Source organism: Engystomops pustulosus, chromosome 10 (assembly GCF_040894005.1).
Source record: "Engystomops pustulosus chromosome 10, aEngPut4.maternal, whole genome shotgun sequence".
Taxonomy (NCBI): domain Eukaryota; kingdom Metazoa; phylum Chordata; class Amphibia; order Anura; family Leptodactylidae; genus Engystomops; species Engystomops pustulosus.
This window is the reverse complement of record NC_092420.1, coordinates 71,136,460-71,154,760: the sequence shown is the minus strand read 5'-3', so window position 1 is coordinate 71,154,760 and position 18,301 is coordinate 71,136,460. Positions and strand designations below refer to the sequence as shown.

The 18,301-nt window shown below is 40.7% G+C and overlaps 1 protein-coding gene across 4 annotated transcripts in view; it reads right to left on the bottom strand.

Annotated features, from left to right (window-relative positions):
• AXDND1 (axonemal dynein light chain domain containing 1) overlaps nucleotides 1-18,301 on the bottom strand; it is a 40,166-nt gene that overhangs the window by 3,479 nt on the left and 18,386 nt on the right. For 3 of the 4 annotated variants that reach the window (XM_072128465.1, XM_072128466.1, XM_072128467.1), the window contains 14 exons: nucleotides 18,055-18,175; nucleotides 17,258-17,359; nucleotides 16,548-16,714; nucleotides 15,937-16,012; nucleotides 15,368-15,602; nucleotides 13,369-13,582; nucleotides 12,434-12,527; nucleotides 7,253-7,467; nucleotides 7,100-7,178; nucleotides 6,576-6,686; nucleotides 3,764-3,880; nucleotides 3,587-3,678; nucleotides 2,628-2,764; nucleotides 745-1,006 (listed from right to left, as the gene is read on the bottom strand). In XM_072128465.1, the coding sequence (XP_071984566.1) occupies nucleotides 909-1,006; nucleotides 2,628-2,764; nucleotides 3,587-3,678; nucleotides 3,764-3,880; nucleotides 6,576-6,686; nucleotides 7,100-7,178; nucleotides 7,253-7,467; nucleotides 12,434-12,527; nucleotides 13,369-13,582; nucleotides 15,368-15,602; nucleotides 15,937-16,012; nucleotides 16,548-16,714; nucleotides 17,258-17,359; nucleotides 18,055-18,175 (1,858 nt within the window). In that variant the 3' untranslated portion in view covers nucleotides 745-908. Of the gene's footprint in view, nucleotides 1-744; nucleotides 1,007-2,627; nucleotides 2,765-3,586; nucleotides 3,679-3,763; nucleotides 3,881-6,575; nucleotides 6,687-7,099; nucleotides 7,179-7,252; nucleotides 7,468-12,433; nucleotides 12,528-13,368; nucleotides 13,583-15,367; nucleotides 15,603-15,936; nucleotides 16,013-16,547; nucleotides 16,715-17,257; nucleotides 17,360-18,054; nucleotides 18,176-18,301 lie in introns of those variants that run through there. The other variant, XR_011850410.1, reaches the window with a different exon arrangement.

Here is an 18,301-nt window from a genome sequence, read left to right as displayed (position 1 = left end):
AAAAAAGGCCTATGGCCAATTCTTTGTATCCTTAAACCGATGCTGCTGCACTGTTTCCACTGGAACTTTTTGTCTCTTCTCATCACTATTTTTCTGTTCAGTATAGTCCTCACCCTTTTTAAATTTTTGGATCTAATGGACTATTTCTACCTGTATCAGCTATTCATTCCATATTCTGTAGCTATGCCATAGTTAGCTGGGATGTGAAAAGTTCACTACATGCTTAAAGAACAACCGTAAAGTATAAAAACATTTGCCTTACTTTGAACTAAGCAAATATAAGCAATTCAAAAATGTACTCTAATTAGCGATCTTCAGGGCAGGCCCGGCGTCAGCACCCGGATGACCCGGGCAAGTGTCGGGGTCCCAGAGCTCCAAAGGGGCCCACCACGATGATGTGGCGCAGCTGATTGCAGGAGGTGGGCGGAGAGGTAGTGGGATGGGCCCGGGGGCTAAGTATGAATTCACCATCCCCTCCCGTCGTCCAATTATTCTGATTCATATGAATGCTCTTAGCTGATGTACCGGCCACTTCAGGAATAGCTGAATATGATTTATAAGAAGGAATGATATATATACCAGGCTGTATATCAGGATATAAAGAAGCCAGATGTATGATACAGATATCGTTGGAGTTGTTGTCAGTCTCTCTCCAGCTGTGCTCAAACTATTTTTGTCTATTTATTTTATTTTTTGACAGTTACACTTTAATATTGTGCAGACAGAGTTTACACATGGTTTACATTCAACATGTCATTTTATTATAAAGAAAATAGAATTATCGCAATGATATAAAACTTTGCATATATATGATGATTGACTGAAGTCAAGCCACGGACGGGTGTGTAATCTTACCATTATAAGGTATGGGGAAATAAACCCTGATTTATTGCTTTATAACTCTTGTATTATTTGTGCTGCTTTGCTTTACTTGATTTGGGCCTCTTTTTTGTTGGTACAGGGAGACTTAGATGTTCACTTTGAACCTCGACATGAGTTGGAGTTTCTATAAAAAAAAAAAAAACAGATTGATATGACAAAGTTAAAGAGCATGAGAATCAGATGGAGGCAAGTATAACCGAATCATTGGGTTTACACAACCTGAGACACACTGTATATCCAGTAGTTTTAAAACACAATACAATAAACATTTGTCATCTTTCTGTTTTATAATAGTCTTTAGCTTTGGGACTGAAAAGAGATTTTAGATATTTGCATTATTAATAAAATAGTTCTAGAGAATTTTTTTCTTAGAACTTTGTTTTTCTATTCCTCCATTATTCCTACTGCCAATATATAAATAAATTGATAAACCTGTGTTTTTTACCTTTTAAATGAGGAATGTCTCTTTACACTTCAGTACAATTCATGCTAACAGGGTCATACTTTACAGAGAAAACTTTTATTAACAAAAGTAAACCTACCGTAATTGTCACATTACATTTCTAGTTAAACAGAGGAAAAATATGCTCTTAAATGCTACCAGAAAAATAGAATATTTTTTTTAATTACAACATGGCAGCTGAGCTGAGCAGTCCTGTAATGCTGTACAGATCTCATTATCAGATATTAATTAGAGTCAAACGTGTGTATCTTTAGGTGACATTCTGGTGGCTCACAACCAAATTTGTTTGTTTTTTCTGTATTTATTAAAGGGGTTACACTCGAGTATAAGCCTAGTTTTTCAGCACAAAAAATTGTGCTGAAAACCCAAACTTGGATTATATTCGAGCAAAAAAAATATTGGCTATATACTGGGGCAGGGGGCTGGCTATATATTGGGGGATATGGGCTGACAGGCTATATACTGGGAGGCAGGTGCTAGCTATATACTATGGGGAGGGTCCAGCAGGCTATATAACGGGGAGGCTGTGACCAATGCATTTCCCACCCTCGGCTTATACTCAAGTCAATAGGTATTCCCAGGTTTTTGTGGCAAAATTAGGGGTCTCGGCTTATACTAGAGTATATACGGTACTATATTTGTACATTTTCTGTAGAGGCGTCTCCCAGCCCCGCTAGTTTCTGATTGTATACAGAGATTGCAGCGTTGATGTCTCACGTCTGTTACCACCATTCGGGCCATTTTTGGTACTTATTGCTAATGCTTAAAGAGAACGAAGTTTTTTATTGCCTCTACTGCTAATGGCTAATAATTTCCTAACAATGGACAAATCCTGTTATCACTCCAAAAAATAAAGAACCGGAATGATGGTAATGAGTTACAGTAAGTTTGTTGCATCAGAAATTTGTCCTGGTTCCTAACATGTACAGGCAGTCCCCGGGTTACATACAAGATAGGGTCTGTAGGTTTGTTCTTAAGTTGAATTTGTATGTAAGTCGGAACTGTATATTTTATCATTGTAATCCCAGCCAGAACTTTTTTGGTCTCTGTGACAATTGGATTTTAAAAATGTTGGGTTGTCATAAGAATCAATATTAACAGTAAAGCTTCATTACAGACGCCTGTGATAACTGTTCCGGCTGATTATTGTAGCCTAGGACTAAAGTACAATAAATTACCAATATCCAGAGGTCCGTTTGTAACTAGGAGTCGTATGTAAGTCGAGTGTTCTTAAGTAGGGGACCGCCTGTATATGGTAAAATGGTAAATAATTTCTTCTTACCATGAATTACTTCCTTGTTTTCTACATCTACAGATGATTTGACTTCCATTTCTTGTATCTTGTGTAGTGCGGCTTTCAGTTGTTCCTCAAGACTTTCCGACCTTTCTTCAGCGTTTTGTGCTCTCAATTCTGCATGACTAAATAAAAGCATGTACATATCTACACAAACTCAATAATTAAGGGCATACAACTGGCAATGTATAATGACTCATCTGATAGTTGGTAACTTTGTTAGGGAAAATACATTTTTTATTTACCTCAGTGATGGAGGTAGGTTCTATATGCGACTACCAAATTCATGGACAATCATTGTTTTTCATGTCACTAGTTGTTCACATTGAGGTTTTACTAATAAAAACAGTTTTGGTGACAACTAAACCCAGTTATGTTAATTTATCCAAATGAATGTGATACATTTTTTACCGTCAATTGAAAGTGGGATCTGAAATGGGGGTCATGGGCAGTGTAAAAGAGAACCTCAAGTGCAACAAAACTTTCTATCTCTGGAACCCCAATATATCTGCTGTATTTGCCACAGTTTTGCAGTGAAGCCTCTAATCTTCTTATAAAAACGGAATCATCATTTTTACTATTTTCCCCTTTCTTTTCCTTCCTGCTTTGCCATCAATCTCATGATGCTTCAGCACAACATTACATGATTAGTTTTCAATACATTACATGATCCCTGTCCCTATTTACACAGTCTTTATTTATACAGTAGGTATGTAACACTAACCTGTCTTATTATTAACATATACTTTAATACCATAGACTACTATGATGCTACACATAATAAACTTTAGTTTTTTAGAGAAACATCCCTTTAGTAATGTTATTTCTTATATTATACTATTTGATATCCTTCAGAAAATACAACAATGTAATAAGCAAATCAAAAAAATAAAACTAAACATCTTGTGAATTCAACACTAATATATATTTATAAGGCAGGTACTTACAGTAGACGCTTTTCCAATTGCTCCAAAGATGATAAGGACTCAAATGCTTGTATGGAGCGTGGGGTGCTGGGGCGGCTAGCTGTGAGAACACCCTACATAGCACACAGTGACAGACTTGTTTTATTTTACTACAATTACAATAGAGTTAAAAAAAACTAATTAAAATAAATGCCTAACCTGTGTAAAAACAGGGATTTCCTCTTCCCTCAAAGATTTTTTAGAAACGATGCCATCGAATCCTATGACCCTCATGACATCCTGAGCAGGAGTCTCTGCAGGGTTGCAGTACAGAACCTGTGTGCCAAAGTAGTGGAGGCTTTACAATAGAAAAATGTTCTTATGGGCACTGATTACCATTACAAGACGTGGAACTGTTCACACCTTGTGCTTTGCTTTTACCCTTTGACCCTTTATATTGTGCAATGCTGTGCAGAAAAATACTGCGCATTACACTGTCCTGTATACTGAGAACTTTTGAAAAAAGTTTTGTAGGTTAACAAATAGAAAGCTGCCTCCAGTGCTCCAGATACCTAGAGGTATAGTTTTTCTTTTTGTATACTGGAAAATCTATATATTTCTTACCCAGATTTCTCAGTGGCTTTTAAAACGCTATACACCTACAAAGGTAGTCCGCTTAAATGGGTATTCTCATGTAAGTTTCTTATATGTACTCAGGATCACACACATTCTCTAATTCACTGATATTGATAAAAATGCAGCATTTCACAAATATAATTCCAACCTGTCTCTATCAGTCCTGCTGTACACAATTTTGGTTGCCCCTACACTCGCCCCTGGATCTTCAGAGTTTAGGGTCGGGGTAGACATCTTGTTTTTCTGTCTGACACTGCGCTACAAGCTACAGACAGGTAAGATCTTTATCCAAGGCAGGGAAGGTATATAGCAGAGCTATGTGTGTTATAGTGAGTTATCAGAGCTAAGAGTGTCATTGGGGCTCATTTACTTAACCGGTCCTGTCGCGCTTCTGTGGCGCGTTCTCCGACGTGAATTGGGGTTCTGCCGGGATTCACTAAGGTTGTGCGCCCGATATCCAGCACGTGTCGCTGCTGCGCTGAGGTCCACTGGAGTTCACCTTCTTCTTCCTGGTGTATGTGAGTGCTTGATCTTGCGACACATTTCGTTTTTAAAATTCCGCTTTTTTCCGAATCCGTCGGATTGTCCAAAGGCCACACCCCCTGATTTCTGTCGCGTGAAAGCCGGCCGATCATGTGCGCCAAAATCTTGGTGGAATTCGCCGCCAAATGGAAAAATTCGGGAAACCCGACGAAAGTGCGGCTGCAGAGCCCTTAGTAAATGAGCCCCACTATGTGTAATAGGCATCTCATGTATCTCAGTGGGGCTTATTTACTAAGGGTCCGCGGATCACATTTCTGCTGGACTGTTCACGGTTTTTGGGGAATGCACCGCTATGACTGGGGTTAAGAAGGGTATAATGTCACACACGATCGGTTTTTCGTACAGCGGTGCCGGCTTTCGTGCGAAATCGGGGGGGAGGGTCGCCGGACGATTCGACTGATTCGTACTGAGCACGGGATTTAAGATTAAAATTGTGGGGAAGAAGGAGGTAAACTCCAGCAGACCTGATGGGGAAGCGACACATGCAGGATACCGGGCGAACAATGTTAGTGAATCGTGGCACAGTGCACTGTCGTCAGACAATGCACTTTAGGGAACTCCTCCGGACGGGTAAGGGAATGTGCCACATCAGCTTTGATTGGTCTCATCTCTTTTTCTATGTGTCAGATATTAGTAGAATGTTCAAAAGCCAAATAAAAGTGTATATAAACCTGCGCCCTGCTAATCTAACCACATTGTCACCCCACAGAACTAAATGGGTCATGAAGTGTCTGCTTAGAGAGTCCCTGCCCACACTCTGGAATTTTACACTGACCTGTCTAGGGACTGATAGGAGCTAAAACAGCAATACAACTCAGTAAAATTGTAAAGTAAGGGGTTAAAAATGATTTTTATTGTGTAAACAACACTAGGGGATTGAATTTGAGAATTTTCTTTAATAGGCAAACCCCTTTATGGAAATATATTTCCCCTCACTGAATATATAGCAAAAAAGATATGTCAGTGTATACCAGCATGTTGTATGCCTCATGGCTGTTTTACTTGGCACCTACACTTATGTGTATTATGTGCTTCAGCAAATGTAAAGGGAAAATGTGAAAAGTGCGTAATATATTATTTAACCTCAGAGCGAGCTTCTTTCTGCAAATAGTTTTTTAGGAATCCTTTGCGTGGTTTGTGCCAACCTGTGGTGGTTTGATTTCACGGTGAATTGTTTTGGAGCCTGAGCTATATTACACTGTAACGCCTGTGCTGGCCGCAAACAGTTGAACATGATCCCTTGTTTGCGGCCTGTTTGGCATCAATACAAAATGTCTGTCTGGGCTACTATGATGGGCAGGTGTAGGACCTGCTCTATAATTTGCCTGGGCAGTTAGCCCCAAACAGTGATCATGTGCAGTACACCAGACAAGGACATGAGCAGATCACAAGGAAAGTAATGGAGCCTTATGTTAACCGCAACCAACATCTAGCACACAACCATTAATCATCTGAGTGCATGAGGCCTTATTAGTAGACAAGCTTAGATTATAACATTGTCAGAACTCTCTGAATGGCTTCTGATTGCAGGCTTCGGAGCCTGTGAGCCAAACCCCTCAGATGCCTTGCAGTATCCCTGGAAAGCTGGGTGGTTTATTCAGGAGCTCAGTGCTAGTCTCAGCTATGCGTTGAGTGATGCAGGGCCAAGGCAGTCAGCTGCTTATACATTGTTTAGGAACTGGATAAATGGCTTATCCCCAATTTACTCAGGGCTGGTTATACAGAGCCCTGTATCTTGCTTGATCCTGAACCCCAACTTGAACCCTGAACCTTGTATACTGCTTGTACCCCGATCCTTAGCCGGTTTCCTGATACTTTTCTATCTGCAGAACATTAATGAATGACATGTTACCTCTTTATTGCCTTTGCTTTGTGAATCCTCTGGAGTTGATGATGGTGTCGCCCGCTCTGTAACCTTTGTGAGAAGCAACTGGCAGGTTTCAATCCATTCATTACAAGAGATCTAAAGGAGCAGAACATGTTGCCTTATCATTTTGAGGGAATAAAAAACCAAGGCATCTTCATAGACTGCTTGCCTTATCTTATTTTTAAATACCACGCCCATATAATTCATTGTTCAGCTTTAGAGTTCATATAGAGTCTTTAATAAATTTATGGAAATGACTAGGCTTTTGTGGATCTTTGGAATAGCTGACCTCAGGAGTCGGCCACAGCAGGAATAGGAGAAGGTCTTGGGTGTCTTCCTACAGCAGAGTAACATTAATACTTCTATGTTAAATAAAATTGTCCAACACCTTCCCCTGAGCCCTTTTCATTTTTTTCATCCATCTGATGGACGTGATATTTATCCCTCTGATGAACTTTATATCTTTTTTTTTAAACCATACTAGTAAGAAAAATACTGATAGATAGTACCTTGATAGATTGTAGTTGTCTCATCTCATAACCCTCATCGCTCACTATTGGGTTGTTCGCCACCATCTCTTGGCAACACCTGTCATGGAGAGAGAGCTTTAGCTTTGCATATTCTCATAATTGACAATATACAATGTTAATATTTCTACTCACTTTGTAATGTAACAAGAGAAACTATTGACTTTTTCAGATAAGGAAAGAGCTGCTTCTTGCATTTGCTGCAAAGAAACTGTTTCTGGAAACGCTTCTTCTTCAAATCCAGCGACAACTGTGTTATCCGAGGCGTCAGAATGAGAAGAGTAGTCAGGAGACATTAACATGAGAACGTTCACCATGTACTGCACCATGGCTGTATGAAGATTTGTAACCTGGGGGAGCAGTAACAAGACGATATTTATTTTTGGTTCTTTCTGTGTCATTATTCGAAGAGCTATAGACATAACTTTTTTTGTCTTGTACTGACCCTACTTTGGGGGACTTATAAAGTATAAGCCATGTTTTAGTGTTCACTGTCCTGTCTGTCCGGCGAACGGTTGCCACGACAGACTCGGGTCTCGTTTTAACCTATTCACTAAAATGTGCGATTCACACATTGTAATGAATGAGGAGGAAAATCCACAGATACTGCAAAACTGTAGTATGGCAGTATATGGTACGATCAATCAGACAACCTAGGGCAGTGGAGGCGAACCTATGGCACGGGTGCCAGAGGTGGCACTCGGAGCCCTTTTAGTGGGCACCCAGGCCTTCACCCCAATACAGACTTTGCCAGACAGGACTCAGGGCTTCCTCCTGCGGTCCAATACAGCTCAGTACATGCCATGCTCAGCGCCATTTTAATGCAACATCCCTTGCTGCCAGGGCTACAGGAGAAACAAGAAAGTGTGGACAGAGAGATTATTTTTGGAGCTCCTGGTCTGGGAACCTGGATTCTTCCTTTTTAGGGCACTTTGCGAGGAAGCTACAATGCAAATTTCTCCATCATATTTCTATTATATTGGTGAACTCCGGACGGCAATACGATTGAAACCTGTGATATAGCAGGTGTCAATAAGTTACAGCTTAAACTGTCATTTTGGCACTTTGCAACATATAAGCGGGTTTTGGTTGAAGTTTGGGCCTCTATCTCCAAATGGTTCGCCATCACTGACCTAGGGTTAAAGTACCCTAGGGGTTCTAAAAAATAGTTAAAAGTTAAAAAAAATAATAAAATAAAAAAAAATAAAAAAAAAAAAAAAAATATATATATATTTAAAAACTCAAACATTCACCCCCCCCCCCACTTTCCCTAGAAGTCATATAAATATAAATAAACTGAAAAATGATAAACACATTAGGTATTGCCGGATCCGAAAATGCGTATAATAACGGTTTTTAACCCCGTAACGGAAAATATCGTCCAAAGTCGAAAATGGCATTTTTTCCCATTTTGAAAAATATTACAAATTCAATAAAAAGCAATCAAAAGGCAGTACGGTCCTAAATATAGAAGCATTGAAAACGTCATTGAAAGTCACAAAAAATGACACCACCCACAGCAAACATGGAAAAATAAAAAACATTTTTTTGTACAGGAGGTTTTAATTTTTGTAAATGTATGAAAACATTATAAAACCTATACAAATGTGGTATCTCCCTGATCGCAGCGACCCAAAAAAATAAAGGAGACCTGTCATTTGGGGCGCACAGTGCAAGCCGTAAGAACCAAGCCCACAAGAAAATGGCACGAATGCGGTTTTTCACCAATTTCACTGCATTTGGATTTTTTTCCAGCTTCCCAGTACATGGCATGGAATATTAAATATTGTTACTATGAATTGCAAATTGTTACACAAAAAACAAGCCCTTACACTCTTTACGTGTATAAATAAATAAGTTTGATGTTGGGGAGTGAAAAATGGAATGAAGGGCCAGTTCGTTAAGGGGTTAAAGCCACAGGGCTCCCTTCCTCCCACAGCTGCCATTACAGTGGCCCCTCTGCTTCTATGCTGGGCACAGAAAGTTATTCTGTACAAATGGATTTCAACGGATCCCCCAAGGGTGAGGGATTGGATTGTTTACACAAAAAAAATGTTGCTATATGAAAAAGTCTACCTGGAAAGAATTAATAAACCAAAGCTCTTTATGGAAATATGGGAGGGGTGGGGAGAGGGAGATTGAGGAAAATTCTAATTAGTGATAATAAATCTGGGAGAGTAGAGAGAGGGAAACAATTTTTTTATTTTTGTCTGTGTTTTTTTTTTTTTTGGGGGGTGGGGAGGGGGGGTGGGTGTTGAGATAAGTATAGTATGGAGTATAATCTCTAGATATATGTATATGAAATGTAACATCTCTTGGCTAAGGTTGGATGTTTAACTCCCAATATGTACTCTGTTTTTGTTTAGGCTAGAGATGGGAAAGTATATTATCTACGTGATTGTTATGTTCTGTATACTATATGTATATGTATTGGAGATTTATATATGTGGATTATAAGAAGAAATAAAAAACTTTAAAAAAAAAAAAAACAGTGGCCCCTCTCCACACAGAGATGCTTTTATAGGTCCCCCCTCTCCTCCCAGAGTTGCCACTACAGGGGCCACTCCTCCCTCCATAGTAGCCATTACAGCCCCTCTCAGAGCTGCCATTAAAGGGTCCCCCACAGAGCTGCCATTACAGTGGCCTGCCACCCCCCAGAGTTGCCGTTGCGTGGCCACCCTCCCCCCAGAGCTGCCATTACAGGGGCCCCTCTCCCCACAGAGCTGAAATCACAAGGCTCCCTCTCCTCCCAGAGCTGAAATCACAGGGGCCCCTCTCCCCCAGAGCTGAAATCACAGGGCCCCTCTCCCCCAGAGCTGAAATCACATGGGCCCATCTCCCCCCAGAGCTGAAATCACAGGGGCCCCTCTCCCCCCAGAGCTGAAATCACAGGGCCTCTCTCCCCCAGAGCTGAAATCACAGGGCCCCTCTCCCCCAGAGCTGAAATCACAGGGCCCCTCTCCCCCAGAGCTGAAATCACATGGGCCCCTCTCCCCCAGAGCTGAAATCACAGGGGCCCCTCTCCCCCAGAGCTGAAATCACAGGGCCCCTCTCCCCCAGAGCTGAAATCACAGGGGCCCCTCTCCCCCAGAGCTGAAATCACAGGGCCCCTCTCCCCCAGAGCTGAAATCACATGGGCCCCTCTCCCCCCAGAGCTGAAATCACAGGGGCCCCTCTCCCCCCAGAGCTGCCTTTACAGGGCTACCCGTCCCCTCACCTCCTCAAAAGGCTGCTTTAATGCTGTGAAGGGCAGCCCAGCGTTTTGACACAGCTTCCACTCACGCTACTGGTACCGCTGCTTTCCAGTCAGGCACCGCGCACTTCCTCTGAGAGTCCGCACTCTGAAGCCGGCCATGGTGGCTCACACAATGACGTCATTGTGCGAGCCGCCGTGGTAGGCATCAGAGTGTGTGGCGCGACTGTGTGTGCTGGCCCCGCTCAGGAACTTTTCAAATATATAATGGCACCTGAAAAAAACGTCATCAAAATCTGCCCCCTAAAAGCTCAATGCCTTCTCCTGTTCTGCTGTCAGCTGTGGATCCTAAAGTAGTTTAATTTGTCAAGTGTGGGATATTGCCCTACATGTGAGAAAATTCACAACAAAATCGGTTTTCTCATTTTATCCTGCATGATTGTGTAAATTTTCGGACTAAATAATCATTTTATTGTCAAAATGTTAAAATTCAAAATACAACCTCCATTTTGTTTCTTGTGAGAAGCTTAAAGGGTTAACACACTTACCAAAGGCAGTTTTGAATAGTTTGAGGGGTACCGTTTTAAAAATGGGGTGATTTGTGGGGAGTTTCTAGTAAATAAAACTTTGAAAACCCTTTTGAAGATGAATTGTCCCCTAAAAATATTGGGGCAGATTTACTTACCCCGGTCCGTTCGCGATCCAGCGGCGCGTTCTCTGCACAGGATTCGGGTCCGGCCGGGATTCACTAAGGTAGTTCCTCCGCCGTCCACCAGGTGGCGCTGCTGCGCTGAAGTTCCCCGGAGGCGCGCTGGAATGCCCTGAAATTCACCGGCCTATACCTGGTGAAGGTAAGTGTAATTTTCGCGACACATTTTTTTTCTTAAATGCGGCGGTTTTTCCGAATACGTCGGGTTTTCGTTCAGCCACGCCCCCCGATTTCCGTCGCGTGCATGCCAGCGCGATGCGCCACAATCCGATCGCGTGCGCCAAAATCCCGGGGCAATTCAGGGAGAATCGTCGCAAATCGGAAATATTTGGGTAACACGTCGGGAAAACGCGAATCGGGCCCTTAGTAAATGACCCCCATTGAATCTGAAATTCACTTGAAAATTTGGAAAGTCGCTGTTCGAACTGTAAGCCTCCTAACATCCTAATAAAATAACTGAACATATAAAAAATCATGTCAGCAAAAAGTAGACATAGGGTTAATGTTAGTTAGAAACCAATTTGGGCCGTTAGACTAACTGTATGATAAGTATAACATTTAGAAATCCGAAAAATAGGAAAATTTTTAAAAATTTCACAAAATTTTGGAATATCTTTCAAGTAAAATATAGAATTAATGTGAAGTAAAACATGTCATGAAAAAAACTGTTTGAAAATAAACTCGGTAAGATAGAGCGCTCCAAAGTTATAACTGCATATCGTGACACAGGCAGATTTAAAAAATAGGGCTGTGTCTTAAGGGTGAAAACGAGGTTTAAACTGGGGTTAAACAATTAAAAACACTTAAAAAAATAGTTTTGTGTTACCATATTCTAAAAGAAACTCAACAAATCCTGTCTCCACAAAGTAGGGGGATAACAAATTGGTGCGGTTCCAACTGCAAGGATCCACACCAATCACAAGAATGAGGTTGTTGTTCTTGCTAGTTAATGGCGCAGCATGTCCTGCATGTGCAGGAGTGTCAGAAATTGCCAAGCACAGTTCTCTGGTATCTCTTGCACTCTCATGATCCACTATGAGAATACCACGCGGAATGCTCTGCAACATCGGGGACTCTCATTGGCACTCACAGCGCATGGAGTGGCAGAATGCATGGTCGATCATGGGCATCCCAGCTACCAGACTCTCACAAATCAGATTGTTATTCCCTATCCAGGGGATAATGAGAAAAAATTAAGATTATTATATAACAAGTTGTATGGAACCATTTCCCAGTAAATTATGTATTGTGAAACTTCTGCAAAGACCTCATTCAAAATGTCCACCCTAACAATCCAAAAATATAAGCAGAATACACAAAAGGTTATAAGTCTTGTAATATTATGTGATTTAGGATAGAAAACTGATTATATTGTTTCTTCAAATTGTAATTTTTCTCACAATAACTTCCCAACCTCTTGGGTGAGCTGCAGATCATCTCTCTCTGTTCCATTTGTTGTGGTCAGTACCCAGTTTTGCAACATCTTCAAGACCTCTTCCAGTTTCACTCTAGTAAAATACAAGCTATTATAGTCAGATCTACAGAGATCATTATATAGACTATTCAATCTAAGAAAATATTGTCATATTATAGTGGTATATACAAGGCAATCTATTGTGGTATAGAGGCTGTAGTTTTTTTTGGTTCTTCACTTGAACTATCTCCATGATTACTATTTAATAATTTCAAGACTGTGAACTTACAGTACAGAATTTACAGTACATAGGGGCACATTTACTAAGAAAAGTGCAGTCTGTACTATGTGCAGTTTGGCAGTGTATAGTACAGGGGGCGCCACATTCAGGTTTTATGGCGCCTGCTCTTCATGAATCTGGCGCCCCCTGCACTGCTTCGACAGAATGCACCAAATTTTTTTCTGGTGCACCTTTAACACGGGGAATGCGACACATTTCTATTGAACTTCTAATCTTTTTTCTGTCCTGCCCAGTTGCTTGCCCTGCAGCATTTGATAAAAACCGGACCTCATACAGATGTCATCCGTGTTGTGTCCTTTTTTTTTCAATTTAAATTTTTCTTTCTTGCTGTCTGCACATCTTTGATTTCTATGGGTCTGTTCACATGTCCGTTTTTTATCAATGGGTCAGTATGCTGTGCTCTAAAAAAATGTATAGCATACTGATGTTAAAAACATCCTCCTAAATGAGCCCTATTACTAACAGTTTTACAAATGATCTATTTTGGTTTACAAAACATTTTGAATATGCATTCTATAAGGGAACAAATGATGGGCAATGATGTCAGCATGACTTTCCTTAACATCCATCAGCCTTACATATCTAGAGAGTATGGGTAGCATAAATTCAGTATGTGGTAGTGTATTGCCCTTACTTTTTATCTGGAATCATCCCTGAAATGTCTTCCGATTCTGTGTTTCCTATAAGTTCCAATATCCTTTCTGCATGTGTTATCCAATCAGGAAGCAGATGGTTTAGGGTCAACCAATCAGATTCTTTTATTTCTTTCGGTGTTAGTTTCAGTGGATGCATAGGCAATGACCAGCTCTCAATGCTGCTTGAAAAAGACATAAGGCCTTTTGCGACTCCTGTGGATCAAGGAGAAGAATATAGACATTTCTGTACTGCCACTAAAATCGCTTCTTCAGAAAAGGAAGTAGTTTCCAATACAAATATAATTTCTTACATATTAAATACAATCATCACAAGTTAAGGATTAAAGGGGTTTTTCATAAAAAGTATAAAAATAAAGTATTATAAAGTATATAAATAAAGTTTAATTACCTGGTTCACACATGTTGCCTCTTCACTGATACTATCTGCTGGGCTGGAAGTGTTAGTAATCATGGGACGGCTGCAGCCATAAGTGCTCTCACTGGCCCAGGTGACATCATTTTTTCTATGTCACTGGGAATGGCAGGGGTCAGTGATTACTATGATCACCAACACTTCCAGCCCAGCCAGGAGTGACAGTGAAGAATGGACAGGAGCATCACTGGAACTAGTAGCCACAGTAGAATATGTATACCACATATACTCTGGTTGAAAAAGCCACTCAATTTATACTCGGGTATGTAAAAAAATTAAGCTTAATAATAGCCCTCCGGCACTGACCGGGCCCAGGAACTATCATGCTGCAGTATCACCGCCAGCTGACATTATAGTTTCTGTGCCGGCAGATTGCTCTGGCATGCATCTTCCGTCCAGGTTGGGAACCCGAAGATGTGTGAGGAGAAGAGGGCGCCGGAAGTCAGCGCCAGAGGGTGAGTACTAACTTCATTTCTTTAAGGGGACGTTTTATTAATGGAGGCACTCTCCTGGGCGTTTTATAAATGGAGGCACTCTGCTGGACGTTTTATTAATGGAGGCACTCTGCTGGACGTTTTATTAATGGAGGCACTCTGCTGGACGTTTTATTAATGGAGGCACTCTGCTGGACGTTCTATTAATGGAGGCACTCTCCTGGACGTTTTATTAATGGAGGCACTCTGCTGGACGTTTTATTAATGGAGGCACTCTGCTGGACGTTTTATTAATGGAGGCACTCTCCTGGACGTTTTATTAATGGAGGCACTCTGCTGGACGTTTTATTAATGGAGGCACTCTGCTGGACGTTTTATTAATGGAGGCACTCTGCTGGACGTTTTATTAATGGAGGCACTCTGCTGGACGTTTTATTAATGGAGGCACTCTGCTGGACATTTTATTAATGGAGGCATTCTGCTGGACGTTTTACTAATGGAGGCACTCTGCTGGACGTTTTATTAATGGAGGCACTCTGCTGGACGTTTTACTAATGGAGGCACTCTGCTGGATGTTGTATTAATGGAGGCACTCTGCTGGATGTTTTATTACTACTTTTATGGGGGCACTCTGTTGGACATGACATTAATAGGGGCACACTGCTTTACTTTTAATCTACATTACTTTTCTAGGGGCACTCTGCTGAACATTACTTTTCTGGGGGCACTCTTCTGGACATTACTTTTATGGGGGGCACTCTTCTGGACATTTTTTTATGGGGGCAGTCTGCTTGACATTACATTTAAGGGGGCACTCTGCTGGACTTTTTTTTATTGTAGGGGTTTCTGTGGACATTTCATTCATGAGGGGAGACTACTGGACATGTTATTAGATAGTAGCACCTGCATTTCCTACCCAAGGCTTTTACTCAAGTTAATAACGTTTTCCCAGTTTTTCATGGTAAAATGCAGTGCCTCGGCTTATACTCGGGTTGGCTTCTACTCAAGTATATACAGTACTTTAATTTTAGTATATAGAGCACTATCTCATCTTGAAGAGACTGTCTCTTTTATTCTGGCATCTGTTGGATTTTTGTAATATTTCTATTCCAGCACCACAAAGTCACTCACCATTTTCCCCCTCCACTCTTCTTCTGAATTGCTCACTGAGTTCTTCTATGGTGTTGTTCAGGTCTTCCATAGCCTTCTGCTCTGGAGCTGGACTTCCGTCCAAATCTTGATGTCTTTTAAGTAATTTCTCTCCTAATTGAGACCATTCTTTCTGAATATCAGAGGCAATTTTTAAAGACTCTTGACAGCTGAGAACATTATTCCCCTCAAACCGTTGTTGTTCTTCAACCAGCATCTACATAAATATTACAAGTAGAATTAATATAACTTTATTATTTCCTAGTTTTTGTAAAAACAACGAGAGGGTAAATAGGTTTTGCACATTAGATAGCTGCTGGCCAAATGACTATACTTGCATACTCAACCATATGTTCTAAAAGGATTCCACACCGGAAAGCCACATATTATCAGCACTACATTTCTTTGAAGATAATCCATTGAGTGACTTGCTCATTATGGCTTCTTAATCCCCCACATTCCTCCCCCCCCCCCCCCCCCCATACACATGCAGCCTCAGTTTGTCAGGTTTAAACCGTTCCAAAATATGTGTAACCATAACATTTACATACATTTTCCCAGTTCTTTACATCTTGTAGTAACGTGATTGACTGCTCTTCTTGTGGCGCATGGTAGTGCCAGTCCACACTGGGAGAAAAGAAAAGGATAATGAATGAATGAACTGAAAAGAAATTCATTCATTAGTAGTAGAAAGGTAATATCTTCCTTACATATATGCTGTACTGCAAAATCATGAACAGTTTACAAAAAGAGGAGAATTTTTTTCACAAAATTTTGCAATATGGCATGTGATTGGTACTTGTGTTGTATTGTGAGATGCTCCAGCTGTAATCTGTTGAGGTTGGAGCATCCCCTGTATGTTTGTTGGACCCCATAAACTTGGTATAATGATGTATCTCAGTTGAAGGTCATAAATATAAATATCTCTGTGTATTTGGATTACAAATCTAATAAAATAGCAAGGTCACATGAACCAAATGTGACCAATAGACAACCCCTTTAATAGTGTGCGTAATTACTTCCCAAATATTAAATAATTTAAGGGAATTTATCAAGCCCTGCACATCACAATTCCTGTGTGCACAAGTAAGGTAACGCAAATACATCATATAAAAACCACAGTTATTATGGTGAAGACAATGTAGAAGAAACTTTGTCATACAAAACTTTCTCCCCAAAATATTGCTGCCATTTCTTCAAGTCTTGACAGATAATCTGCATCTTCTCTCTGCTGGACTCTTCACTGCGCTGTAGCTCTAGCTGAAAACGGGTCATGTGATCTCTCCATCGCTCTGTTATTTGCTGGATTTCGGAAAGGTCTTTTGTGTCCTAAAGTAGGATCATAATCACATGTAAGCATTGAATTGCAGAGAAATCATGAACAATCACTTGTTACTAATCCATGTCTGCTTTTTTCCCAAAATAACACCACACCTGTCCATAGGCTGTGCATTTTATTGCAGCTCAGCTCCATTCACTATTGAATTGGCAAAGGTTTGAGAAGAAACCTGCAATGTTTTTTTTATTTCCAAATCCTTGATCTATTAAATCCAAATCATAAATAAAAAAAATGAAATGGTCATGCTTAAAGGAACGACTGATACAATTTTACTCAATGGGAGGGTGTTTTGCATAGAAGAAAACATGTTAAAAGAAAGAAGAAGCAACATGTTCTACATTTAGTGTAGATAAGAATCTGAATTGATTCTTTCTACAGATATCAGAAAGGTTGGTTAAAATAAAAGTCAGAAGGCCATACAGTAGACAATTCTGATGTTTGAACATAACCCTAGGATTGCACCTTGCTTCCTATGAAAGTAATAAATAATCTCAGTAGATGACTTGATTATGTTACATTACACAGTAACTCACATTTGATGCAAGGAGTACAATGAAATGCCGGACAATCTTTGTCCAGGTCTTCTCACTCATGTACAACCTACGAGCCAGCTGTAGTTGATTCTCTTCTATAACCTAAGAATAAATTTGCGATAAGATTTATGACAGAACTAGAGTCATTATATGCTCATTAAAAATATATTTTAACTCAATCAATCCCTCACCAATATGCCCACATGATTATGCTAACATGATTGTGATGGCTGTTCTTATTATTGGTGTTTGGTATTTGGATCATGTGCTTCTTTCCAGATTCCACCAGCACTGAGAGCACCAAGCACCAGTGATCATGGGACATGGTCTCCTGAGAACTGTCAAATGTCAAGTGGCTACAGAGATGGTGGACAGCTGAATACATGATGCAAAAAAAAAACAGTTATGAAACTGTTCTCTGAGGACATAACCCATCCACAAGCCATCATCAAGCAAGACATAAACGGGTCTAAGGCCGCGGTCACACGTACCGCTAGACGTCCGTTCATAACGCGACGCTAGCGCACAGGGGGAGGTCCTCGGCCCGAACGCACATGCATTTCCAGAGAAACGCATGTGATCGGCTTAACAATCGCATGCGTTTCCCTGGAAACGCATGTGCGTTCGGGCCAAGGACCTCCCCCTGTGCGCTAGCGTCGCGTTATGACGGACACCTAGTGGTACTTGTGACCGCGGCCTAAATTGGTTGAAAGTGCTGCAAGGCATGTTTACGATTGTCATGTAAATTCTGAAATAGAACTTGGGTGTATGTTCTTTATTTATTTTCATAAAGTTACCTTTCTTGCCAGTCTGTAAGTTGCAGAACTCCAAAGATCTCTTTCTTCAGTGAGGTGAAGTAGTTGTTTCTCCAGACGACTTCTTTGTAATTCATACAACTCACGATACTCTTCTAAAAGACTGAGAAAGCCAGCAATCTTATAGTGTACCCTACATCCACATATGTTTTATGATGTCATTTATCATGTGCCGGTAATTTTGGGGTTTTTTTTGTAGGCATTTGCCCAGATCACTTCTAACAGTTGC